Genomic DNA, 27,980 nt, shown 5'->3' with positions numbered 1-27,980 from the left:
AGCACCTTCAGTAGAACTGTCTGCAGCGTTGGAGACACTCCAGGTCCATGCTGGGCGGTGTGACCGTCACCAGCCACGTGCGGTTGTTGAGCACTTGAAGTGGGGCCAGTGCAACTGAGCAGTCAAATTTTCATTTGCATTTAAATAGCCACACGTGGCCAGTGGCTGTTTTATTGGACAGTAGCCTTCTAAACTCTGTATATTAACTCATTTAACCTCCCAGCAAGCCTACCAGATGGGCATGTTGAGAGCCCTGTTTCGCAGATGAGGAAGCACAGAGAGGAAATAGCTTCCCCAGGGCTGCAGCTGGGAGGACCAGCACCAGGCTTCTGACTCAGCAGTCTAGCCTCAGGCCCCACACCTTTCCAGCAGTCCCCATCCCGCTGGGAGACAGTTAAGTGCAGTGACTTGTGTGAGACTCCTACCTCTGCCACCTGCCATTTAGTCACCACGCCTGGCCTCTGAATTCTCAGCACAGTTTTCCAGACCTGACTGGGGAGGACAGGCAGTGGACGTACCTGTTTTCCTCATTCTTACATCGCCCAACGCATAGCACAGTGCCTGGCATGTAGTTGGCACTATTTTTCCTGATGAAAAAGGAGACCTGCTTGTGGCAGCCCTTTCTTTCTTCATGCCCTGACTGTGGATGTGATGGTTGGCACTGGGGCTGCCTCTTTGTGAGCATGAGGAACAAGCCAGGAAAATCGCCCTGACAACCCTTAACCAGTGAACTGCAGGCAGCAGCTGCCTAACTGGGCTGCTTGTCCTGGGGGTGGGATGGAGATGAGAGAAAATAATTAAATCCCATTGTGATCATACCACTGTACAAGTGGGGTTTGCTTCTCATAGTTAAAAGAGCTCTGCCTTAAAGCATTGGCAAATTAATGTGTGTCCATATAAAACATTTAAGGAAACATATTTGTGTTAAATATTGTATGTCTGGGGATCCCAGTGACCGTCTGGCTCTGCATGGAGCCTGTGGTTCCCTTAGGCATGGAATGGGGTCTTCCTGAGGAAAGCAGGGCCAGGGACATGCCCTTCCTCCCCACACCCCTGAGAGGCTCATGTGAACACACTCCTCAAGCAGCCATGGCAGGGCTTCCCTGGTGGCACAGTGGTTAAGAATCTGCCTGCCAATGCAGGGGACACAGGTTTGATCCCTGGGCCAGGAAGATCCCACATGCTGCAGAGCAGCTAAGCCTGTGCACCACAACCACTGAGCCTGCGCTCTAGAGCCTGTGGGCCACAACTGTTGAGACCATGTGCTGCAACTACTGAAGCCCGCGCACCTAGAGCCTGTGCTTTGCAACAAGAGAAGCCACGGCAATGAGAAGCCCGCGCACCACAACGAAGAGTAGCCCCCACTCACTGCAACTAGAGAAAGCCTGTGTGCAGTAACAAAAACCCAACGCAGCCAATTAAAAAAAGAAAAGGCATGGCTGCCATGTCCCTCTGCCGTTGGGGGGGGGGGGGAACCCTCGTGATAACCCCATTAGGTAGGTGCTTTCATTATCCCCGTTGAGCAGATGAGGACACTGAGGCACAAGGATGTAAGTTACTTTCCCCAGGTTCACAATCTAAGAAATGGCCAAGATTTGGTCTGGGCAGTCTGCAGGAGGCCCTGTACTCAGTCCCCAACTAAAGTGCTTCATGGCAAGCCCTGCCCGTGTGCCCCTGCAAGGGTGTGGAAACATCCCACAGGCAGAGAAGTGACATGGTAAGGCCTGTGGGTGAAAAGATCCTGCTGTTGGCTGGAGTACGCAGACCCTGAAGAGATGAGCCTGGAGCTGAGGGGAGCAGCAGAGACCATATTCCCCCTGGTGGAATCCTGTTCCTCTTTCTAAAAACTGTTGGAACCCATCAGAGAGATGACGCTTGGAGTTGGGCTCTGGGAAGAGTCTGCCGGAGGGCCGCCAGGGAGGTTTGCAGGAAAAATTCGTGATTGGATATGAATTGGAATGTGTCACTTTGATGTGTTATATTACTGATGGTGTTCATTTTAATCATCTAAGAAAAGGGTCTGCCAGGTTTCCCCTTTATAAAGTGACTCTCCTTTGAAACTGGTATTTTGTGAGGAGGTGCTCTAAGCTGTCCAGATATTGTCAAACGTTCTGCTTTTTATTTATATTTATACAGACTCCTGGTTTCTATTTATCCTACATAATTTGTTATCATTACTTTGATTTTCAAATTGCCCATGATATGGCCAGTGGAGCGTCTTCCAGCTGACCTCTGTGTTCTTTTGACATGCCCCCCTGACTCTGAGCACATTCTTGCTTTAGGGCACAACAAGATGTTAAGTTTTAGGCTCATCTTATAATACTTGTCCTGCTCCAGACATGAAATCAGCCATTGCTTCTAGGAGTCTTGGTTCCTATTTAATGGAGAATGGTATTTAGAAGTCAAGATCTGGATGTTAGAGGTGTTCATTAATACTAAGGTGTCACTGTTTCTGTGTCCTCTTAGCCAGAGAATATATGTTCCCGTGTTCCTGCACACACAGTGATGTATGTGTTTACTTGTGTATCTCTCTCTGTATGTTGAAATCCATGGGTACATACGTACCAGTGCCTCCAATCACAATCCATTATCACAGAGCTCATTCTACCTGTTCCCCTTTTGATATTAGGACCTCCCTTTTCCAACAGCGAGAAACCTGATATCCCATTATCCTTTATATAATCCCACACGACAAATCTCTCTTCTCCATTGCCATCCCACCCCTGTGGGGACACCTTTCTCGCCATGATCTGGCTTCAGCGCCCTACACCATGCTGCCTCCATGAGTGGCCATCCTCTTCACTCTGCTCACGGTGCAAACCCTTACCCTAGGCGATGTGTTACCTGCATGTAGCTGTCCTTGTCACTTAGTTCACACTCCAGTATTCCACACCAGGCTGCTCTTCCATGGGTTCATCCTCACCTTCCCAGGCCCCAACACTCTGGGCCATGCTACCTCCCTGTGGGTGCTACCCCCTTGCTCCACTACCCTGTTTTAAACTCTGACTCCCCACACCGATGGCCCCCAGTCCCCTCCCCATTCCGTGCAGACACCCTTATCACCTCCTTGGGCTCTGACCACCCCCACGAGCATGGATGCCTACCTTGCCCCTCCCCCCTGAATTATTCAGGAAGAAAGGAAGGGAAGAGCAGAGGAAGGGCAAATTCCACCCTCTTAGCCACTGTGCACGCCTATTCCTGAAGTCAGGCTGTCACGCAATTTTTGCATTCTCTCATTTACACACATTCCTGACTTACTTGAGAGCTCCTGGAGGCCAGATGTCCTCTCCATCTTCACACGCACAAAGGCCAGCAGAGGCCAGGCTTAGACTGATCACTCAACATGCCTGTTGGAACACTGTGTGAATGGATGCCCTCTGCTCTAATCCTAATTTTCAAAACTATCCTTCCAATTCTATTCTGGGGATAAAAGGTCAGAGCCTGACGCTGGCTCCCCCTCCAGTCTCCCTCAAGCCAGATGGGGAGGCAGGAACAACTGTGATCCCTCCCCAACCTGAGTGGAGATTTCCGACCCAGCTGTCACAGCTCGAAGGGAGCCAAGGTGACCGAGGGAGAGGCCAAGAGAGGCAGGAAGTGTTGGCAAAGGAGTGGTAGGGAAGCTAAGGAGGCTGAGCCACCAAGGAGGACAGGAAGGAGGGGGAGCCGTCTTGAGATTGGCGCCTGGTGAGCTCTGCCCTGCCGCCTCCATGCAGTTTCCCATGGGCCCCGCCTGCATCTTCTTAAGAAAAGGCATCGCTGAGAAACAGCGGGTGAGGTGGGGGACAATGGGGAAGGATGGTGGTCAGGGCAGAGGGAGCTGGGATGCGGGGAAGAGAAGGGACATGACAGTGCAGTGGAAGAGGGGAGCAGGTGGGGACAGGGTGAACTGAGAAGGTAGAAGAATTCCAGGGAGCGCAGTGGGGACATGCGGGTCAGTCAGATGGGAGAGGGTGAAATCGGAGGTCAGGACCAAAAGGTGGAAGATGAAGGAGGAGAAAAAGAGAAAGAAAAGGGGAACTGAGAGGATGTCATTGTGGATCATCTCATCATCCTTTTCTTTGGCACCCGTAGTGATGACAGGGATGATGGTGGTGATGGTGGTGGTGAGGACAATAGTTGCTACTTATTAAGTTGCTTATTAAGTACCCAGACTTGTGCACAGGGATTTGCATTCCTGATGTCATTTAATCCTCAGAATGACTCATGAGGTCTGTAATACTTTCGTTCCCATTTTACAGATGTGGAAGCTAAGGCTCTGAGTCCTGAAGTCCCTTGCTTTAAGCTTATACAGTTAGTAAGTGGCAGAGTCAGGTCTGTTTGATTCTAACGGGCATGATTTTAATTGTTAGTCTTTAACACTGTGAGAAAGAGAGAAAGGAGAGAGAGAGAGAGGTTGAGAGAGAAAGATCTGGGGGGAAGGGGATAGTAAGAAAGAGAAGCTGGGGGAAAATCTCCAAGGGTAAAGGGGGATAAGGGGGTAAAAGAGGCTAGGGGTTGATGGAATTTTCCAGGTGACATGCCATTTACCCAAGCATGACCCTTCAGGTATGTCCAGGAGTGGGTGGTGGCAACATGAAAGGTTTTAGGAATCTGGCATGCTGGCAGTGATCATCCCATCTGGGTGCCACTGAACGCAGCTCCCACACCAAGGGATTCTAACCCTTGGGAGGAAGCATGCAGGCAGATGGGAAAAGAATCAGTGGGGTATAGTGGAAAGAATTCTGACCTGGCAGCCAGGAGACCTGCATTCAAATCCCAGCTCTCAATGCACCTGAATTTCTGCATGACCTCAAGGAAGTGATTTAATGTCTCCCTGCTTTGGGAGGGGATCTGCCATTTATGAGCTGTGTGACCTCAGGCAGGTTCCTTAACCTCCCTGTCCCTTGACTTCCTCTTATACAAGATGGGAATGATAGTTGGCTCTACCTCACAGAGTGGTTCTGAAGTTTAAATGAAATGATTGTGGCAGCCTGGCACAGTCAGCACTCTGAATATGTTAGCTGTGATTCTAAGTCTGGCTTTCTTCATCTGGAGAAAGAGGGGATTGGATTCCATGGCCTCCAGGACCCATTTCAGCACAACGGGATGGATGTCTATTTGGGAAAGGCAGGAGGAGAGAGACCAAGATTCAAGGATGGGAGAGAGGAAATGAGAAGGGATGAGGAAGAGCAGGAGGAACAAACAGCCATGGAATGGGAGTCAGGAGATGGGAGAAAGGAGGTGAGAGGGGTAAAGGGGAGCAAGAAGGGAAGAGAACCAGGAAAGACTGAGGGTGAGATGTGTTTGGAGAAGTGAATGTAGATCCCTGATCCTCTCTCCAATTCCCCTCCCTGCTACATTCCTTTCTAGGAAAGACCACTGGGACCAGATGAGATTGAAGGTAACACTCTCTCTCCTAAATGCTCCCACATTGCCATCCACCCTCTTACCTGCTCTCTGTTCCCTGGTGCATTTCAGTATAAATCCCTTGACATGAAAACTTGACATCACTCTCTCTTCCCACTCAACTGTGATTTTGTGGCAGTTTAAGTACCTTCCAAAGTGTTTAGAACCCATCCCCATCCCCAAGTGTCTCAGAGACCCAAGAGTGACACATGAGTTTTAGGATGAGTCCAAAATTGTTGTTTTTTTCTCTTGGAGGTTTTGAAGTTTCCCATAACTTCACCCAAGAATGTGAAGGACTTCAGTGCTATCATTTAGTTGTCTCAGGAATTATTCCTCTAGCTAACACATTTCATACATCACTCCTTTTTTTTTAATGTAATTTTATTTATTTATTTTTAACACAACATTGTATTTTTTATTTATTTTTTTATATTTTGGCCATGCCACACGGCATATAGGATCTTAGTTCCCCAACCAGGGATCGAACCCACGCCCCCTGCAGTGAAAGTGTGGAGTCTTAACCACTGGACCGCCGGGGAAGTCCCATCACTCCTTTTTGAAATTTTATAACATATTCTTTTTTGAGGAATCTTTAGTTGGTGCCTCATTGATAGTTTCAAGGGATGCTACTCTTCCCCACTGACTGTTTCAAGTTCCCCAAAGTTCTTCTCTCTTAACTTTCAGAGCTCCGGGAAGCATTTCTTGAGTTTGACAAGGACCGAGATGGGTTCATCTCTTGTAAGGATTTGGGGAATCTCATGAGGACAATGGGTTACATGCCCACGGAGATGGAACTGATTGAACTGGGCCAGCAAATTCGCATGAACTGTGAGGCTGGGGGATGGGAGGAATGACTGGGCTTAGGGGAGGGCTAAAGGTGGAATTAGGAAGGATATGGAGGTTGAGAGTAGAGTTGGAGATAGGGAGGAGGGAAGAGGGGCTCGAAGTCTGTAAGGAAACAGTTCAGAGTGTACTTAGGGAGGCAGCATTTGAAGTGGTTAAAAGGGTGACTTTTAGAGATAGATTTGGATTCAAGTCCCAGTTCTGTTATTTACTAATTGCAATCATTATGAGAAGTGGAGTTGGCCCCCACTCTTGAGTCTCAGTTTCCCCATCCACCCAGTGAAAACAATATTACTCCTTACCTTGTGGGATTGTAGAAAGGAAGAGATAAAGACGCTAATACAGGTAAAGGCTTAGCCACCAATAAATGCTTATTAAATGTAGGTCATTACTGTCACCACTAAGATTCATCAGTGGAGTGCAAAATTGGAGCTGTATTTGCTGCTGAAAACAAACTTGGAGTTGGAGTCTAATGTTGGTGAATAATATTATAAAAAAGATGTGTTTTTAGATGGAGACCAGAGCTGATTTCGTGATCAAAGCTGGGATAAAATTGATACTGGGTTTGCTTCTGAGCATGTTACTGAGTAAACATTGAATTCAAGGAGATGATAGTATTCTCTCTGGAAGGGATTTAGTGCTCATTTAATTCATACTCTCCCTTCTCCAGATCTACAGATAAGGGAGCCTAAATCTGAACCAATTAAGAGATTTTCTCAAGGTCACACCAACAGTTACTTACTTCTACCATACCACACCCCATCCACTCCCGTTCAGATGAGAGGGACAAGAGGGCTCGAATTGGCTGAGAAAGGAAGCTCTTAGAAGGCAGAGAGATTGGAGCAGATCTATTTCTTGAACGGAATTGAAGGGCAAAGTGAGGTAATGGAGGGTTGGGGGCATGTGGAATCTCACTAGACCTGCCTCTTCTGTCCTCAGTGGGTGGCCGTGTAGACTTTGACGACTTTGTGGAGCTGATGACCCCCAAATTGCTTGCAGAAACAGCTGGGATGATCGGTGTCCAGGAGATGCGAGATGCCTTCAAGGAAGTGAGTTTCGTAATGTTGGAGGTGGGTGAGGGAGACCCCAGAGGTCTATGATTAGTCAATAACCATGGACAAAAAAAAAAAAAAACAAAAAACCATGGACAGAACCCATCAAAACCAGTTATTTTTCTAACTATGGTGGGATTTATAGGGAAGGAAAATAACACATTTCAGGCACTTGCAATGGACAAGGTCCTCTACCTATTTCATCTAATTTGGTCCTCACAAATAACATTAGGAGTAAGTAGTCATGTATCCCAACACTACATATGAGGAAACTGAGGCTCATGGAAATTACATATCTTATCCAAGATCCTACAATCTACAAAACACATTAGGACATCTAATTTCCGTGCCTGTAATAGGAAGAAGGAATCCAAGAATCTGAGATCCCAGAAAGGGGCTCCAAGACATCACCTGGTTGAACCCACTTGCTGTAGGGAAACTTAAAAAGATGAGATCCAGGGAGGGTAAGGGGCTTGCTGAAATTCACTTAGATTCCCTGATAAAATGCTCTCCTCACTCAGAAAGCTTTCAACTACAGAAGGCAAAAGTAAGGAATAGTACAGTATTTAGAAGGAGAGACCTTGGAGTCTGGCATACATGGGTCCAAATCCGAGCAAGATCTCCACTTACTAGCTGTGTGGTTTTCTCTCTCAGCTTCATGTAAAGAGCTAGAGCTGCATCATCCAATAGAACTTCCTGTGATCACGGAAATGCTCTGTCTGCAGTAATAACCACTGCCCTGAAATGTGGCCGGTGTGATTGAGGAACTGAATTTTTAGTTGTACTTAATTAAAAAAATTTTTATTGAAGTATAGTTGACTTACAATGTTGTGTTAATTTCTGCTGTACTGCACAACGATTCAGTTATACATATATAGACATTCTTTTTTCATTTTCTTTTCCATTATGGTTTATCACAGAAGATTGAATACAGTTCCCTGTGCTCTACAATAGGACCTTGTTTATCCATCCTATATATAATAGTTTGCATCTGCTAATCCCAAATTCCCAATGCTTGCCCTCCACTGCCCCCCTTGGCAACCACAAGTCTGTTCTCTATGTCTGTGAGTCTGTTTCTGTTTCATAGATGTGTTCATTTGTGTTATATTTTAGATTCCACATATAAGTGATATCATATGATATTTGTCTTTCTGACTTACTTCACTTAGTATGATAATCTCTGGGTCCATCCATGTTGCTGCAAATGGCATTATTTCATTCTTTTTTACAGCTGAGTAATATTCCATTGTATACACATAATTGTATTTAATTTTTATTAATTTCAATTAAATTACTTTCCATTTGTATTTAATTGACTATAATATAAATTCATTTAAACCTAAAAATAACTAAGTGCAATTATTGGAAAACTTTCATTTGGAACAACTTGGGTATGCAAATCTACCTTTTCAACTATACATTTCATGAAAACTAGATGCAGATCAGGTATTTCTGATAACATTTAGTGTCTGAATTGAGACATGCTGTGAGTATGAAATACATGCTGGATTAAGATTTAGTATCTTGCTTAAATATCCTTGGAGGCTAGGTGTGTTAACTAACCATGCTTAGGACATACTAAGTACTTAGTATGGTATTATACTAAGTCTTATGAAATCCAGTATACATAAAAAATATATATAACAGCCTTTCAGCGACTGTGAAGCTGGAGAGATCCTGGCCAGGAGAAGGATGGTGGGATCTCATTGTCCTTCCAGCCCTTTGACCCTTCCCTGAAGCCCCTCAATAAAATGGTTGATCCCAGGGGAAAAAAAAAAAAGAGAGAATATGACATAGCTCATTAATAATTTTTAAATTGATTACATGATTAAATCAATTTTAGATGTATTACATTTAAAAAATTTTAAATGATATTTTAGATAGATTAAGTAAAATTGATTATTAAAAATTAATTTCACTTGTTCCCTTAAAATTTGTGTGTGGGGGGTGCTGCTAGAAAAATTTAAATTACCCATGAGGTTCGCATTGTATTTCTTTTGGACCGTGCACTGCTCTAGAGGAAATCACATCCCAGGATTAGGAAGCAGCAGGTACAAACGCTGGAAGGTAGGAAGGCACGTCTGAGGAAGAGCAGAGAGCCTGGAATACTTGGAGAGGCGTGAGCCAGAGAGAAATAAACAAGGTCTCAGCTCAGAGTTGCTGAAGGCAGGACCCCATCTCCTAGGAGCTGGCATGTCACAGACCGGTGTCAGGATTTTCTTCTGAGTGGGATGGGAAGCCACTGGAGGACTTTAAGCCAGGGAGGAACAAGACCTGATTGGTGTTTTAAATGAACACAAGTGTCAAGTTCTGATGTATGGAGGACAGATTATGTAGGACCACAGTGGGAGCCAGAAGACCAATTAGGATGCTGTCACCATAATCCAGGTACGAGATGATTGTGGCTTGAACCAGGTTAGCATCAGTGTAGCTGGAGAAGGACAGTTGGCTCCCAGATATGTTTGGACATAGAACTTACGTTCTAAGACTTTCTAGTGGATTAAAGGTGTGCAGCATAGGGAGGGCTAAGGCTAAGACTTTCAGTGGATGACGTGCAAAAGCTCTTAGCTGAGTTTTTTGGCCACAGCACGTGGCTTGTGGGATTTTGGTTCCCTGACCAGGGATTGAACCCAGGGCCATGGCAGTGAAAGCGCTGAGTCCTAACCACTGGACCGCCAGGGAACTCCCATCTTTTTTTTTTTTTTTAAGTTTTTATTGACGTATCATTGACTTACAATGTTGTGTTAGTTTTAGGTGTACAGTAAAGTGATTCACACATATATATATTCTTTTTTTTTACATTCTCTTCTGTTATAGGCTAAGATATTGAGTATAGTTCCCTGTGCTATACAGTAGGTCCTTGTTGGTTATCTTTACCTGAGTTCTTGACTCATAGTAAGTGATCAATAAACACTGCTATTATTATTATTATTATTATTATTATTATTATTGTGATCATTGTTGCTGATTTTCTCCCCTGTGCTCCTATTCAGTTTGATGCCAACGGAGACGGGGAGATCACCCTGGTGGAACTGCAGCAGGCCATGCAGAGGCTCCTGGGAGACAAGCTCACGCCCCAGGAGATCTCCGAGGTTGTCCAGGAAGCTGACATTAACGGAGATGGCACCGTCGACTTTGAAGGTGACGTCGTATAAGGGCAGCCGCGTCCATTTCTGCAGTGTGATTTTCTTCCCAGATCAGCCACTCCTCCTCACTCTTCCCCCAGTTGGAGGTTGGAGGAGGGGGGTTAGGTTTTGGAAGTGTTTGTTGCATCCCTTTCCACCCATACCATTTCCAAGAGCTCATGCCTCTCACCTCTCCTTGTTTCTGCACTTGGCCACTCCTTGGAACACCCTGTCCAGAAGCCCATTCCTACCCCACCTCTCCCATCCCTTCCTTGTTCCCTGGGCACCTTTGTCATAGGAAGAAAATGTCCCATCCAAAGGAGAGTGGACTAGTTAGCCGCTGGGATGCTGGGGTCAAGTTCATGGGGTTCAAATTCAGGATCGTCTCTTACTAACTCTGTGGTCTTGTCCTAGTCACTTCCTCTCTTTCAGTGTCAATTTTCACATCTGCAAAATGGGGATGAGGATGACACCTTTCTCCCCAAGTTTTAGAGAAAAACTAAAAGAAATGATGCGCTACGGACCCTTCGCTGTCATCGCGCATGTCCTGTCTAGAACCTTTTCCTCTTTCTGCTGGCTAAGTCTTAGTTATGCCCCTGGATGGTGCCCCCATCTTTCCTACCAGGCTTGGCATCCCTCGGTGCTCTCAGAACACCCACACATGCCTCCGCAGTGATACTGACGCCTGACGTCACAATAGCTTCCAATCGTTGATTTCCTGTTTCCTTCTGTGGCCACAGACTAAATCTTTCATCCTTATACCCCCAGTTCCTAGCACAGAGCTCAACACGCGTGTATTGAGCTATTGAATAAGTGAGAACGATTGGAGTCTTAAGTGGATGGGAAGGAGAAACATTTTTGTGGGAGACATCAGTAGAGCACGTCAAGTTCTCATTGTAACATTCTCTGGTTCAAAAATACATCTGACTGCTGCCTATAAGGCAAAAGGCCAGACTTCCTAGTCTAATATTCAAGTGGATTCATGCTGCCCCACCCACCCACCCACCCGGCCATATCTTCTACAAACACGCTGAATTTTTATGCTCTGGTGCACACTTGGTACTGCTCTGTGTTCTCTAACTTCCATTCCTTTCTCCCTGCTCTTCCTTCCACTTACCACACCTTCCCCATGTCATCAATGCATTTTCAAATCCTATCCATCCTTCAAGAGTTCATGCCAGTGTAACCTCTGCTAAGAAGCTTCCCTTCATCTTTAGTTGGGCGTAGTAGTCCCAGCTGTGAAGACTTACAGGGGTTTTTCTATTCCTCTCCAAAGGAAGTTATGGCTACAGGGCCTTGAGTTGCAATTGCCTCCTGGGCTGTGAATTCCTGGGAGACAGAGGGAGCTTCTCTAAACCATCTCTGCTCTACAATTCCCAACATGGAAACTTAGATGTTTGTTGCATGGCTGCAACGTAGCAAATGTTTGCTGGATAGCTGCTGGATCTAGCCAGGCTCATGCGTACAGTAGGCATCAATGAAAATCTGGAAAAGGTAGAATGGTTTGAGGAAAGACATCCTCAGGCCAACTGCAGGCAAGGGAAGGACAGAAGTGCCTCCAGACCTGGGTGGGACCAATAAGTCCACCTGACATTGAGTCCCAGCAAAGTCAAGTACAACCTCGGTGCATTCCAGGGCTCTCCATTCACCATCCACGTGATCTCAGGCACGTTGGTCAACCTCACCAGCCTCAGTTTGCTTATCTGTAAAATGATACTTACCTGGTCGAAAAGATGAAATCAGAGACTCATAATGACTGTTTATTGAACACTGACTGTGTCTTCTAAGCATTATATTGTTTAACCATCTTAAAGTTCATATAAGGTAAATAGCAATGTTGATTCCCATTTTGGAGATGAAGAAATTGAGGCATAGAAGGGTCAACTAATTAATTTCCCAAAGATCACCAGTGGTTCCTGACACATAGTAAGAGCTGGAAAAAATAGTGGCAGCTGCTCTCACAAATAGATGCCTCACTTGGCACAGAGGGATAAATTAGGAGCTTGGGATTAACATACACACACTACTATATATAAAAGAGATAAACAACAAGGACCTACTATATAGCACAGGGAACTCTACTCAATATTCTGTAATAACCTATATTGGAAAATAATCTGGAAAAGAATGAGTATATCTACATGTATAACTGAATCACTTTGCAGTACACCTGAAACTAACACAACATTGTAAATTCACTATACTCCAATTAAAAAATTCTTTTAAAAAAAGCAAATGAAAACAACAACAAGAGCAAAGAGGTGCTTCACCTGAAATTTTGTTTTTTCAGAGTTTGTGAAGATGATGTCTCGTTGAGGAGATTCTGGAATCCCCAGTCGCTCTCCACCTGGCCAACGTGGATCAAGCCCTGGGGGAGGACCACATCCCCACGGGCCCTCACTGGAGAGAGGGTGGGAGGGGGTGTGGAGACTGGCATTGCAGTGCTATGGCTTGAGGTTAGATTAGAAATGATAGCTTTCGCCAGATGGGGTACGGGTTACATCTCTAGAACTAGATTAAGAAGGAAGAGTCCGTGTGTGGAATTGTGAACAGTACTGGGGTCTAGTTGCTGCTCCCCAAATTCCAAAGACTAATGACATCTTTCAACTTCATGTAATCCTAAATCCCTATAACCTGCCAGAGTCTCTTCCCTCAGTTCCTCTGGGTGAAAATGGTTTTTTCTCCTGTTAGACTTAGACAGTTCAGCACAGAGTCTACCCTTCTCCCTTCTTGTTTCAACTGCTTCAAATCCACTGTTTCTTTCTCTTGGTAAAAGGAGGCATGTGAATCATGAGGCTAGAAACAGGGTTCTCGATAAAACTGGGCTTGGAAATGGTTAATTAAAGAGGCATCCATATATTCCAATAAAAAGCTTTAAAAGGAAAAAAGAGGCATCCAAATGAGCTTAACAGCCCTGCCCCCTCTCCGCTCCCTTCCTTGATTTCCTGGAAACACAGTCTGTTTTTATCTCTCTTTTATCCTACTTCCTTCTCCTTGTGTCAGATACTCAGGCCACTGAATTAAATCACAAATCTGGATTATCAGGTTTAGAGCAAGCTGATCCCCCAGGGAATTAATCCCCCCTGAAATGACATCATGCAGAGAGAGAGAGGATGGGCACCTTCAAATCCTCGACTCAGTCAGGTCACCGTTAAGTCATTCCTGGAAGCCCCCTGCCTCTGCATCGGTCTGCCCTGGGCTGCTCAGAGACATTCTCTCTCTTAGATGGGAAGTTGATCCCCTCCCTCACATCCTGACCCTGATCTGTGCTGGGAAATTGGAAAGATATATTCCTCCTTACCTCTGCCTGTGAGCAGGGCACTTCAGTAATGCCAAGGTCCTCCAAATAAATGTTCATTTGACACCTTCTTCCGAGTTCTTCTCACTTTTAAAGTCCATTTAGTACAGATGTAGAGAGTGGGCCACCTAGTTCAATAGCCTCCTTTTATAAAATTTTAATTTAAATTTTAAAAAGTGGAACCAGAATATTTCCTAACTTCACTGAGGAAATAACATTCTCCTTCACCGTTCTTCACTATTCCGAGACCATTTTATTTTTAACTTTCTTCATTCCTTCCATCCCCCTTTCCCCTTCCTTCTTTCCCTGAGTCCACTCTTCATTTATTCGACAGCAGCATCTAAAGTGCCCTCTATGTGCCAGGCACTCGTCCAAGCATGAGGCTATAACTGAATAAAATAGCCCCAAACCCCAGACTCCAAAAGCTTCCATTATAATGGGAAGAGACAGACACAGGACAAAATAAATGAGTAAATATAATCACAACTCGAAGGTTAGAAGGTGATAAGAGTTATGGAGGAAATGGAGCAGGAATGGGGTTAAAGGATGGGAAGGCTCTGGGGATGGGGAAGAGTTGCCATTCTATGTAGGGACATCAGGGAGTTTATGAAGCCCTGGGGGCGTGTCCGGGGAAAGACATTTCAGACACAGTGTAGGGCAAATGCAATGGCCCTGAGGCAGGAATTGTACCTGGAGTGTTGGGTAGGTGGTCTGGGGTCTGAGCAGATCAGGGGTTAAATTATGTAAGTATGTTCTTAGAGACCATTTTGAGGACCTTGGAGGGTTTGGAGCAGAGAAGTGACATAGTCCAGATCACCTTATTTTTTTTTTTTTTCTGGCCATGTAGCATATGGGATCTTAGTTCCCTGACCGGAGATCAAACCTGTGCCCCCTGCAGTGGAAGCTCAGTGTCTTAACCTCTGGACCGCCAGGGAAGTCTCCCAGATCACACTTTAAAAGATGACTTCAACATCCTGTCTCATCCATCCCATCCCATCTCTACAGTCATCCATCCACCCATCCAGTCATTCATGCACCTGTTCAATATAATATTTGCTGAGTCTGTACTATATGCCTGGCATTGTTCCAGGTGATGGAAATAGAGCAAGGATAAGGTACTTGACCTCAAGGAGCTTGTATTCTAGAGCCCTGCAAGCCAAAAAGATCTTCTGCGATGGTGGACATTCTCTAGATCTGCACTGTCCAACATGGTAGCCACCAGCCACGTGTTGCTATTCCGTATTAAATGTAGTGAGTGAGGCTGAGAGACTGGGTTTCATTTTATTTTTATTTCATTAAGTTAATAACGTTTTGTTAATACATTATTGGCTTTATGAATTACTTGTTAAATTTAAATAGCCCCATGTGGCTGGTGGCTACCATATTGGACAGTACGTGTTCATGCTGTGAGCCTGGGAGTGTTCCAGGTCCTGGAGGTAGCCGGGTGACAAGGTCTTTGCTTTCTTGGAGCTTACAGTCCAGTGTTAGGGGAGAAGACAAAAATAATCACTTAAGAGAAGTTCAGACTGGGCTGAATCCTTTGAGGAAGTGGAGTGGTTACATCAAGAGAATTCGGGGAAGGCACAAGGGTAGTTTAATTAGCTAGAAGGGTCTGAAAGGGCATTTCTTAGAGACAGCCGTCTCCGGTTGGGCTCCCAGGGTTTCTCCTTTGAGAGTGGAGTCGAGCCTGCAGGAAGTTTATCAATGACTGTCCTTGGGATGGGTACCTGGGGAAGGAACTGGGATTGGGCAGAAGGAGAAGTTGAAAGGCGATGCAAACTCCACAATCTCAGCCGAGTGCACAGGAGCTCTTGACACAGCTCTTCTGACTTGTCTCATTTGGGTTGAAACAGCTGGGTCTTTAAACCTGCCCTTGGTCAGTTCTTGCATATGGACTGCCTGGGGAAGGGCATGACCTTGGGCAAGGGAGGCTACTCTGCAGTTAGGGACATCCCTGATTCAGGGCTGACCACTGAAGGCTGCCTGCAGATGGCACTCCCCAGAGCTGGGGGACATGTATTTTGTGGAAGGGGGATCTGGTGACACATCTCACTCTCCATCACGGGGCGTTTCAACAGAGACTGAACGAGGTGAGGAGGAGAGCTACAGGAGCACGAGAGGGGAAAGGGAACCCTGGCACCAGCAAGGCAGAGGCTGGAGAGAGCTTGGTGGGTTCAAGGAACAGAGCAGCAGCTTGTGTATCGTGAGTGAAGGGCACAGAGGTAGAAAATGGGATGAGGGAAGGCTCTAAGCAAAGGATGGAGATGTGGAATCTGGGAACAGGAAGACTATGTTTACGATGGTATATTTATATGCTTGAGTGAGGATCTACGCTCTGGCTGTTAAGCTAAAGTGAGAAAGATCTACCATTCAATTTTCAGGTTTCTCTCACATCTATGCAACCTCACGTTAATTTGACCATCAGATTGGAACTGAATAAGGCCAAATGGCTAAAATCTATTCCTGATGTCTGGTTGTAGTGAGGGACAATGGTAGTAGTTGCTCAGAGGGTTTTTATGAAGGAGGAGGACAGAGACGGAGAGAAGGAGAAGGATGGGGAGGGGAAGGGGGAGGTGGAGGAGGAGGGGAAAGAGGAGAAGGAAGGAGAGGGTGGAGAGGAGGAGAAGAACAACATGAGGTTGCAACTGGGCTCACAGGTAAACATTATGTAATCAATTTTTTTTCTTTACAAACTTTTATTGAGATACAATTGACATACAATAAACTGCATATATTTAAAGTGTACAATTTGATATCTTTTTCTTATTAGTAATTTGCATATGGCAGTCCCAATCTCCCATAATCAATTATTGATGTCTGTCATGGGCATAGGAAAAGAACAGTAGAGGCAGTCTTGCAATGAATTTTCTACCCTCCATTTACTTACTAATTTATTTATTAATGATTTAAAAAGTACCTACAAATGTTCCACCCAAATCTGTGATTTACCAGAAAGAGAAAGCAAGAATTACTTCCCAGGATGCCTGGGCTGAGAATCTGATCTCCCCACCATGTGACTCACCAACCCAGTCACCAAGGTCTCCTTCACCACACGTTTGGATCCCTCATCATCTCTCTCATTCTGGGAAGCAGGAAAGGCAGCCCCAGTGTTAACGTGGGTCTCCTTTATTGGTGATTTTTGCCACATTTCCCCTCTGTTCTTCACAAAGGACCAAGTGATTAAGCAAGACAGTGGACAGGGTCTTTCTAAAGGTGATTATCTAAGCTTGAAAGATGCTATGAAAAAGAAGAAGCAGGTTCCGGACTTAATATGTCAGCCTTCCGCTGAAGAGGTGTCTCCTTTCCTTGAATAAAATCAAAAGCCAGTGTTCAGGTCATAGGTACACATTGACTCAAAAATGTTACGTGAATTAAAAAGTGACTTTGTATTGAGTTTTAAGACTCAGCCGGATGTAAGATGAAGCGGTTGAGCCAAGAGCAGTTAGACACGCCCCCCAACCTCACGTTCGCTATAATAGGTTTGGTGGGAGCAGGACCTGCAAGAAGATGGCTCTGCTCTTTTTTTTTTTTTCCTGCCGAGGGGCATGCAGGGATCTTAGTTTTCCGAGGAGGGGTCAAACCCATGCCCCCTTGCAGTGGAAACTCGGAGTCCCAACCACTGGACCGCCAGGGAAGTTCCAAAATAGTTCTTCTCTGACAGATACAAATTGGAGGCTGGGGACTAAAAATGTTTTTACACTTAGCCATAGCCACAGCCTGGGGACCACTCTGGGTGTTTTTTAAATATCCACCCTGTTAAGATGGTACCCAGTGTCCCAAACCTACATCTTCACCTCTCCTCTGTTCGTGGGAGATAATTTTCACCACCAAGCCAAGTTTTAGGAAGAGTCACCAATTTTGGTGTCAGCCGTAAGTCACATACATCATAAGGGTAAATGCTGCTGGAATCAGCAGAATCGTCCACATATCTGATGAATGGGCTTCTGTTTACTTTTAAATTCCAGAATTACTGCCTGATTAGGTCAGCTGATCCATGCAGGAGGTCTAGAGAGAATTTCTATAGGCTTTAGAATACAGAAACCAGAAAGAAGAGAGTAGAAAAAAGGACGATGAAGTTGGTCCTGCGGAGATAGTTGATGAGATTATGTGCTGAGGTGTGGGAAAAGGCTCAGATGACAAGGAAGAGAGATAAACTCAGCCTTTTTCTTGATTAGCTACTCAGTGAAGGGGGTAATGGATCAACAGCAAGGCTTCTGGGGACTAGAGAAGCCTTGGTTATCTCCTTTCAAGTTTGTCTTTCATTTCACATTCTGGTTCAAGAAATTTTACTTTCCTAATTGTTCACACCCAAAGCCTCCCAGTACTAAAAGTTGGAATAATACCTTTCTGGTTCTGAAATCGTTCACCCACCTCCTCCCCCTGTTCTCCTGCTTGATAGAGACATCCCACTTTCTTCCAGCCTTTTACTTTGGGAAGTTGTCCCAGTCTCCCCCCAACCCCCGCTGAGTCCACCTTTCCCCTGAGAAATAGAACTCACCTCGCTGGGAACCTCAGTGAATCACGCTGGAATGAAAAGAGCCCACCTTCACATCAGCATTGCACCCAGGTGTTCTACATATCTCACCTTTGCATCAACAGTACACCCAGGTGTGGTCCCGGTCATAGTTGTAAGAGGTTGCACACCATAAAAGGTTCTCCTGTGATCCTTTGTTGGTGCAGTTAAAATAATTCTTGTTTTTATAGTTGAATGGAAAGTGGCAGGGAAAACCAGCCGTCAGTGAGGAAATTCCTATAGAGAAGATGGGGGTAAGACCGTGGTTACTCTCCTGTCTTCATGCTATAGTGAGGGTTTAGGCTCCACCCTTGCAAATGGCAGTGTTGTTTGGGAACTGATCAGAGGCTCCTGCTGGAGGGGTTAACATACTGACCTAACCCTAAATGTCAGGGGAATTTTCTTCCCTCAGAAGCTCCTTGAATTTTGGACTTAGGAAAAGGTGGGGGATTGACGAGGGTGGGGAGGGGTGTGGAATAGGGATGAAAGGCAGAGTGAAAGCACTAGGGGTGGGACTTCCCTGGTGGCTTAGTGGTTAAGAATCCACCTGCCAATGCAGGGGACACAGGTTCGATCCCTGGTCTGGGAAAATCCCACATACTGTGGAGCAGCTAAACCCGTGCACCGCAGCTACTGAGCCCATGCACCGAAACGACTGGAACCCATGCGCCTAGAGCCCGTGCTCCACAGCAAGAGAAGCCACTGCAATGAGAAGCCTGAGCATTGCAAGGAAGAGTAGCCCCTGCTTGCGGCAACTAGAGAAAGCCCGCAACGAAGACTCAACGCAGCTAAAAAAAAAAAAAAGTGCAAGGGGTCGTGGAGGGGAGAAAGACAATGTTATGTCACCCAGAGAACCAGGGAGTGGAGTGGGGGGCACACAGAGGACACAGTGGGTCCTCTTTATTCACAGATCCTGAATTTGCAAATTTGCCTACTCGCTGAAATTTATTTGGAACCCTGAAATCAGTACTTGCGGTGCTTCTGCAACCATTTCTGGACACACACAGCAGTGAAAAATTTGAGTCTCCCAACACCCACTTTCCTAGCTGAAGTCTAACAAGGCAATGGTCTGCCTTCTTCTTTCAGCTCTTTGTTTACCATAAACAAAGCTCCTTGTCTTGGCCTATGTCGTCCCTTCTCGTTTGCATTGTTGTGCTTTTTATTGGTGATGTCACTGTTTAAAATGGCCTCAAGTATAGTGCTGAAGTGCTGGCTGGTGTTCCTAGTGCAAGAAGGCTGTGATGTGCCTTATGGAGAAAATATTGTGTTAGGTGAGCTTCTCTCAGGCATGAGTTATAGTGCTGTCAGCTGTGAGTTCAGTGTGAATGAATCAACTCTATATACATTAGAGAAGATGTTTTCGAACAGAAACACACATAACACAGGTTATGTATTCATTGGTTGGGGAAGATGTTGTGATCAGAGGCTCGTGGGAACCTAACTTCCCCTAGAAGTGATGATTCAGCATTTGCCAGGTGGTTTTATAGATCGTAACTACCGAATAACAAGAATAGACTGTGTGAACCACTCCTGTGGACAAGTCTCCATCCAACAGCCCCGGGTACCTTAAGACCCCGATCAGAGGTTGGAGACTTGGATAACTTATAAGGAAATGGAGATGTGAAGGGAGAGCCTTGTCCCTGGACAAAACGATACCAAAATAAGCTCTACTGACCATTGCCCAAGAGCAGAACTGTGAAGACATATTACCAGTGTTATATTTTCCTTCCTCTAGGGCTTCTTCGTTGATCACCCACCGAATTTACTCTTGCTATCCTTAACAAAACTATCCAAAACTTGAAATGGGGCCACAAGATTGCCACTTGACCTTTTCGTGTCATCCTAGACCATTGTCTGTTAGACAATGTTGAGGCTTTAAGGGTCACCTGATTCTCTAACTCAGCAAACTTTTCCTGTAACGGCCCAGATATCCTCAACTTTGTACATTATCATACAGCCTCTGTCAAGACCACTTAGCTCCGCCCTTGCAGCCTGAAAGCAGCCATAGACATTCATCAATGAATGGCATGGCCGTGTTCCAATAAAACTTTATGTGTGGACCCTGAACCTATCAGTTTCACCTGTCACAAAATACTATTCTTCTTTTGATTTTTTTTCTAACCATCCAAAAATGTGTAAACTATTCCTAGATTGGGAGCTGTGTGAAAAGAAGCTTTAGTTCAGATCTGGCTCATAGGCAAGATGCAGTTTGCAGACCCCTGCTCTAGGGAAATACAACTTTGTGTGACTTTCTATCTGCTATTGATTGGAAGCCCTGACTCTGGAACAAATAGATGTAACTTGTTGAAGACTACTGGGTCTTGAATAGTTTTTGTTCAATAGAGATTCCAGTAATTTCTGTCTGGTAGACAAGATAAGCACAGGGGTTTAATTGCCCTTTGGTTGTTAACGGATTTTGTATCTAATTTAGCAACCTTGCTTCAGTTCAGCATTCTCTTTCTTCATGTGACTGTATACAGTCAACACTCCGTAACCACAGGTTCTCCGAGGATTCAATATCCAATTCGTGGAATTCAGTATCTGGTTGGTGAAACTGTGGATTCGGAACCCGCGAATACCAAGGGCTGGCTCTACTACACCATTTTATATAAGGGACTTGAACATCCACGGATTTTGTTATCCGAGGGAGATACAGGAACCAGTCTTGTAAGTCCTTTGAACTGGCTGTACCATCCTTCTAGCTCCCTTATTAATAGAGTTTTCAAAACATTAGCATGTACTTACTCTATATTTGTATCAGTGTTAGGTATTTAACATTTTGCAAATTTTATATTGGCCCCTTCGTTTTGGATCTTAAGCAGACCGTATTTTGCCTGTTGCCTTAACAGCATTGTTTATGCTATTTGTTCATCAGATCCATGAGGGCACGAATCTGCCTTATTCATCACTTTATCCCCAATGGCCAGCTCAAGGTCTGGTACACAGTAGGGCTGAAGAAGATGTTTGTTGAGTGAATGCATGAAGGAATCCGCCCATGCCCACCCAGTCCCCTTCCCCATAGTACTGGTGTCGGCACAGAGACTCCACTTTCTATCCTTATCCATGTTCTCCGTGGTCGGGCACCAGAGCTTGTTGCTTTCATCCTCAAGGCATTCAAAGATCACGTGATTTCTGTACATGGAGGGGAAGATGCAGGGCTTGCTGAAAGAATTTCCCCCGTACTCTGAAAATAACAATGGATATGTTACAGCTCAAGAAGAGATGTTGTGAAGGGCTCCCATTGATCACACAAAAACCATGTACCATGTTTTACCTCATGAATGGCAATATAATATGGAACATTCCCAAACAAGCTCTTGGTGTTACCATTTCCACTTTATAGACAATTGAGAGCTAAAACCATCCACACCCAGTTTTCTGTTTACATTAACCAGGCTTTACTGGTTCACGGATCTCATCAACACAACTCTACTAATCTAGGAAATTCTTGCCTTGTGGGATCTTAATTCCCTGACCAGGGATTGAACCCAGGCCATGGCAGTGAAAGCACCAAATTCTCACCACTGGACTACCAGGGAACTCCCAATAAGAGTCAGAACTTTTAACTTTTCTATAGATCCCATCAAAAGACTTTCATCTTAGAGACTCTTTGAATCCTTCTCAGAAATTTCACCTTGCCATGACCGCCAACTCTGAGCTGTCTATATTATGATCTGTACACAATCCTAATCACATCCTCACATTGAAAGACCCCAAGACCTCATTAATATCCTGACTTTGCCCTTCCCCCTCCAAGATGCTATTAAGATTCTGTCAAGGTAGTAATCTCCCTGACTTCGGTAAGCAATAAACTCAGTATTGCCTAACTAGAAAGGCTGCCGTGAGTGTTTTAGAAGGAGCAGATTTTGACTGAGGGAATTAGGGTTTAGAGGCAGTACCTACTAGGGATTATTAAGAGCAGGATTTCTGAAGCTTAGAGTTTCTAGGATCAAATCACAGCTCTGCCACTTTGTCACTGAAACTCTGTGAGCCTCAGTTTTCCCATCTGTAAAGTGGGGTTAATAATCAGACTTTTTACCTCAGAGGGGTTGTTGTGATGAATAAGTGAGTTATTGTATGTGAAGCACTTAGAACAATGCTTGGTATAGAGCAAATGTTTACTAAAAGTTCACTATATTGCGACCATTATAATTTTTATTATCTAATGTGGCCAAGATCATACAGCTGGTAAATGGCAACAGCAGAATTTTAACTCTTAGAATTCTAATTTCAAAGCCCATATTTTATGACTACTGGCTCAGGTGATAGGAAAGATGAAAAAGTCATATTTCTCAGGCATGCTATATTCAGGACGCCACGACAGATATTTTTTGAACGTGAACTCTAATCTTTTACAAAAACCCTTGAAATCAACCTTAGTGTCCTCATTTTGCAGGTAACAAAACTGACCAAGAGATTCAATAACTTTCCCCATGTAGTTGGGGAAGCCAGAGATAAAGGGTACGTTTTCTTCCAGTACCTTTTCTCAGGCATCTGTTTGGTAATTTATGCAAATTCAAATCTGTCACTCCATCATAATTGGGTCTAAGGAGCTTGGATAACATGAAGAAGAAATAGAAGTTTAGATATTAAGGCTGGCATTAAGTTACAATAAGATTTGAGATGGATTTAGAACTATACACAGTGTTACATAATCATAAACTTGATGTCTTAATCCACCTATTTGGTTTAGGGTTAAAAAATGCCTAAGGTTCTGAGTGTGTTCATGACAGAATTTGAAGTCAAGAGCAGAGATGGAGAAAGAGTTGGACTTGGGTGAAAATTAGGTTAAGCAATAGGACAGGGTTATGGTAACATTTAAGGATAAGGTTGGTTTAGGGTTAAGGAAATGAGTGATGGACAGCTAGGGCTAAGATAAATTAAGGTTTGATATGGGATTAGGATTTTTTGAGTGCTAAGGAAAGAACATAATTAGATTTTACACAGGAATAAGTGTACTCATATATAGATGCTTTGCATGCATTTTCATCTCTGGAGCCAATAATGCTTAGTGAAAAGGTAAGAAGGCATGGGCTTTGGAGCCCTATGGGCTTGAATTCAGATTTTAACTCTGACATCACCTAGGAGTGTGACCTTGGGCAGGACTTCATTTTACTGGGACCATTTACCAAGTGGGGAAAAAATAGCATCTCATAGAGCTTCCATGGAAAGATTCAATGGGTTATCGTATATAGAGCTTCTGGATCAGAGTCTAACACAGAGAGGACACCAGATTGAATGGAGGTCATTATTAAGTTAAGAGTAGGCATAGAATTAAGATCACATGTTAAACTGCTTTGAACTAAAGTTAGGGTCTGGCATTGGGTGAATCTAGTTACTGTCAATTCTAGAAACAGAAATACTTGAAAACCAACATCAGAACTACAGCCCATGGTTTTGCTCCTCAGGACAACTGGTTTTTCATACTGGCATTGGGGACTTGGAGGAACATGGCCTCAGGATGTTTCTGTCTCTTGTGGTTGTCACAGTGTACTCTCTGAGAAGACACCTGGTCACTAGAAATATTTCTCCTAGTTGCTCTGCTCTCCAACCTGCCACCATCCCCTCATGAGAATCATTGTCATCCACCTTCCTCCCCACCAAACATCATCCTTGCTCCAATGCCTCACCGTTGATTTCACAGTATTTCCACTGCTGCTTCTCATCAAAGCTGGAGGTGACTGAGCACCACAGCTTTCCCAGGAAGCTGCCTTCCGTGATGCAGTTATTATGGGACCTTCCTCGGTAGATGAAGGGAAAGACACATCTTGGGTAATCTGTATGGAAAGAAGTCCATGAGTGGCTGGACTTTCTCTCATCATTCATAGGACAGGGTTATTTGATCTCAGTCAATCAATCAATCAATCAATCAACCACCAAATTCCAGGACAAACATCAGGTTTGGAAGAGACTTTATACATTCATTTTGTCAAGCATTCAGTAAAGAAAGCCTACTCCACGTACTTTCACTCTCAAAGCTTCTCCAGTATGGTTCCTAGTCTCAACTCCTGGCACCTCTTCCCTGTTGAACAAATGTAATGTACTTTGCATAGAGTTTTAAAAACATCTGTTATAGTCACCAAAAGATCTGAAGGGATAAAGTCAAGATAAAGAATTTTGATGGTTTATTACCAACAGATGAAGCCAAGGTCTTGATATACAAAACATGGTGAGATTACCAAAAAAAAAAAAAAAAGTCAAATGTCAGTGAAGTCAAATATAGTAAAGTTATCACCTGGGTGCTTGTGTGTTGTTGCAACTTCCATAAATAGACTGAATTTCCCACCACAAACATAGTACAACAAATATAGTTTCAGGTATTATGTTTGTAGTGGGTGGATTTCCTCATACACAATGAGGGAATCAGGGTCATTTGGGAGTGATGGAGGAGCTGTCATAGATGATGGGGTGAGTGAAGGCTTCCTTGAGCACATGACATTTGAAAAGAGATCTTCACAGTGTGGAGAAGCCAGCCCTGTAGAAATCTGGCAGATGTGAGTTCCAGGTAGAGGGGATAGAAATGTGAAGAGTTCAAAGACAGGAAGGAGGTCTGAATATTCAAGAATCATGGTGACCATTGTAACCAGAGCTCAGTAGGCAAGAATAGGAGTGGTAAAAGATGAGGACAGAGAAGGATCAGATCACCTAGAACTTTTCAGACCAAGGCAAGGAGTGTTCCTTCCTTCCTTCTTTCTTTCTTTTCCCTATTAAGTTGTATGAGGGTTTTTTTTATTTTACATATTTTGGATATTAATCCCTTATCAGATATAAAACTTGCAAATATTTTCTCCCATTCCATAGATTGCCTTTTCATTTTGTTGATAGTTTCCTTCTGTACAGAAGCTTTTTAGTTTAATGTACTCCTACTTGTTTATTTTTGCTTTTGATGTCAAATTCCCAAAAAATCATCACCTAGACCTCTGACTAGGAGCTTACCACCTATGTTTTTTTCTAGGAGTTTTATTATGGTTTCAAGTCTTACATCTAAGTGTTTAATCATTTTGAATTGATGTTTGTACATGGTGTAAGATAGGGGTCCAGTTTCATTTTTTTTTGCATGTGGCTGTCAAGTTTTCCCAACACCATTTATTGAAGAGACTATCCTTTTCCCATTGTATATTCTTGGCTGCTTTGTTGTAAATTAACTCACCATACGTGTATAAGCTTATTCCTGGGCTCTCTATTCTGTTTAGCTATGTGTTGGTTTTTATGTCAATACCATGCCATTTTGATTACTATAGCTTTGTATTATAGCTTGAAATCAGGAAATTTGATGCCTCCAGCTTTTTTTTATCTTTCTCAAGATTGCTTCGGCTATTTGGGGTCAGGGTATTCTTTTTTTTTTTTTTTTTTTTTTGCCACGCTGTGTACCATGTGGATGTGGATTTTAGTTCCCCAACCAGGGATCAAATCCATGCCCCCTGCATTGGAGTGTAGAGTCTTAACTATTGGACCAAAAGGGACATCCCAGGATATTTTTCTAAGTTTGTTGGTCTGCCATGGAGTGGCATGAGCAGGGAAATGGCATTACCTGACTTAACCTAAAAAGGTTACTTTGGCTGATGTGTGGGGAAAAGATTGGAGGGAGGTGAGGGGTATTGCCATTTAGCAATATTTTGGGGCCAAGAGTTGATGGTGATTTGAAGAAGGGTGGAAGCATTGGAGGAATGGGAAGAAGCTGAAGTTGGGATCTATTCTGAAGTAGAATTAATAGGCTAGCTGGTGGATTAGATGTGAGGTGGGAAGGAAAGAAAAATCAGAGGTGACTCCCACTTTTCTGTTTTGTGCAGTGGTGGCATCTCATCCTTATTGAGGTAACCTGCAAATTAGTACATGAAAAAGTCTCTGCATGTTAGTTTTTTCTACTTATAGAAATAAAACTAACATCTTTGAGGATTGTCACATAGATTGAGTAGATGCATCCTGCAAGGCATTATTCGAGGTTGCCCTTGGAATACTAAGGCCCTTGTAAGCTAAGTAATGTTAAAGGTGTGCAGAGGTAGTGAGAAAGCTGCCTGTTATGAGACCAAAGAGCAGTACTTGGTTCAGAAATCAGAGCTGAGAGAAGAGATTCAAAAGGCAAGCCTTCATCTGAACAGGAGCCCTAGATCATTTGGCTGAAAAGAGGTTCAATCAAGAGCAGGGGTTCAATTCTTTAATTTGTTCAAAACAATGAAATGGTTGAATTAAATATCTGTCAGCCCTGATTGTGTCTGTATATATACTTTTGGAGTTTTGTCCCCATTTGTATGTTTAAAGCATGTTTGGAGACTTTTTTTTTTTTTTCAGTTCTTATTTATTTATTTATTTATTTTGCCACGTTGCATGGCTTGTGGGATCTTAGTTCCCTGACCAGGGACTGAACCTGGGCCCTCTGTGGTGGAAACACAGAGTCCTAACCACTGGACTGCCAGTGAATTCCCTGGAGAACTTTTTTCCAGAATTTTTTCCAAATGTCTATTTTTAATTTTCTAATTCAATTTCAGCCAGTTGATCCTCATTTGTTTGAACTGGATTGGAAGTTTTCAACAGAGGCAGTACAAGCTTACCTTGTTTTACTGCACTTTGCTTTATTGTGCTTTGCAGATATTGCATTTTTAATAAATTTAAGATCTGTGGCAACCCTGCATTGAGCAAGCCTTTCAGTGCCATTTTTCCAACAGCATTTGCTCACTTCGTCCCTCTGCGTTACATTTTGGTAATTCTCACAATATTCCAAACTTTTGAATTATTGTGTTTGTTATGGTGATCTGTGATCAGAGATCTTCGATGTGACCATTGTAATTGTTTTGGGGCGACATGAAACGCGTGAGCTATGGATAAGGAGTTGCTTCTTACGGATGAGCAAAGAAAATGGTTTCTTGAGATGGAAACTACTCCTGGTGAAGATGCTGTGCAGGTTGTTGAAATGACAACAAAAGATACCAAATATTATATGAAGTTAATTGATAAAGCAACAGCAGAGTTTGAGAGGATTGACTCCAATTTTGAAAGAAGTTCTACAGTACTTCGAGTAAAATGCTATCAAACAGCACTACAGGCTGCAGAGAAATCATTCACGAAAGAACGAGTCAATCGAAGTGGCAAACTTCCTTGTTGTCTTATTTGAAGAAATTGCCACAGTCACCCCAGCTGTGAGCACCCATCACCCTGATCGGCCAGCAGGCACCAACATCAAAGCAGGACCCCTCTACCAGCAAAAACTACACTCACTGAAGGCTCAGATGGTGGCTAGTATTTTTTAGCAATAAAGAACTTTTAAATTAAGGTATGTATTTTTTTTAGACATAATGTTGTTGCACACTTAACAGATGACAGTATAATGTAGACATACCTTTTACATGTACTGGGAAACCAAAAAATTCACGTGACTCACTTCACTGCGATATGTGCTTTATTACAGCAGTGTGGAACTGAACCCACAATTGCTTCCAGGTTTTGTTTTGTTTGTTTTCGTTTTGTTTTTATTTTGTTTGTTATGTTTTTTGGCTGCACTGCACGGCTTGTGGGATCTTAGTTCCCTGACCAGGGATGGAACCCCTGCGCCCTGCCATGGAAGCGCAGAGTCTCAACAACTGGACCGCCAGGGAAGTCCTTGTAGTCATTTTAGCTCATGTAATCAAAGAGATTCTTTATATGGCTGAGTAGTATTCTGTTGTATATATGTGCCACAGAATACTACTCAGCCATGAAAAGGAATGAAACTGAGCTATTTGTAGAGAGGTGGATGGACCTACAGTCTGTCATACAGAGTGAAGTAAGTC

General features: G+C 43.9%; 2 protein-coding genes across 2 annotated transcripts in view; one reads left to right on the top strand and one right to left on the bottom strand.

The window, feature by feature from the left end:
- Nucleotides 1-2,886: 2,886 nt before the first annotated feature.
- CABP5 (calcium binding protein 5) lies at nucleotides 2,887-16,282 on the top strand. Its single transcript, XM_057711947.1, has 6 exons — nucleotides 2,887-3,770; nucleotides 5,350-5,380; nucleotides 6,070-6,213; nucleotides 7,168-7,277; nucleotides 10,274-10,421; nucleotides 12,696-16,282. The coding sequence occupies exons 1-6, from the start codon at nucleotides 3,708-3,710 to the stop codon at nucleotides 12,719-12,721; spliced, it is 522 nt and encodes a 173-aa protein (XP_057567930.1). The 5' UTR covers nucleotides 2,887-3,707; the 3' UTR covers nucleotides 12,722-16,282.
- Nucleotides 16,283-16,581: 299 nt separating this feature from the next.
- Nucleotides 16,582-27,980, bottom strand: part of ELSPBP1 (epididymal sperm binding protein 1) — a 63,378-nt gene continuing 51,979 nt past the window's right edge. Inside the window, exons 4-7 of the mRNA XM_057713676.1 lie at nucleotides 23,847-23,993; nucleotides 21,242-21,400; nucleotides 18,289-18,453; nucleotides 16,582-17,008 (exon numbers count right to left, since the gene is read on the bottom strand). Coding sequence (XP_057569659.1) covers nucleotides 18,296-18,453; nucleotides 21,242-21,400; nucleotides 23,847-23,993 — 464 coding nt within the window. The 3' untranslated portion in view covers nucleotides 16,582-17,008; nucleotides 18,289-18,295. The remainder of the gene's footprint in view (nucleotides 17,009-18,288; nucleotides 18,454-21,241; nucleotides 21,401-23,846; nucleotides 23,994-27,980) is intronic.

Source organism: Hippopotamus amphibius, chromosome 16 (assembly GCF_030028045.1).
Source record: "Hippopotamus amphibius kiboko isolate mHipAmp2 chromosome 16, mHipAmp2.hap2, whole genome shotgun sequence".
Taxonomy (NCBI): Eukaryota; Metazoa; Chordata; class Mammalia; order Artiodactyla; family Hippopotamidae; genus Hippopotamus; species Hippopotamus amphibius.
This window is presented reverse-complemented; position numbering and strand designations above follow the sequence as displayed.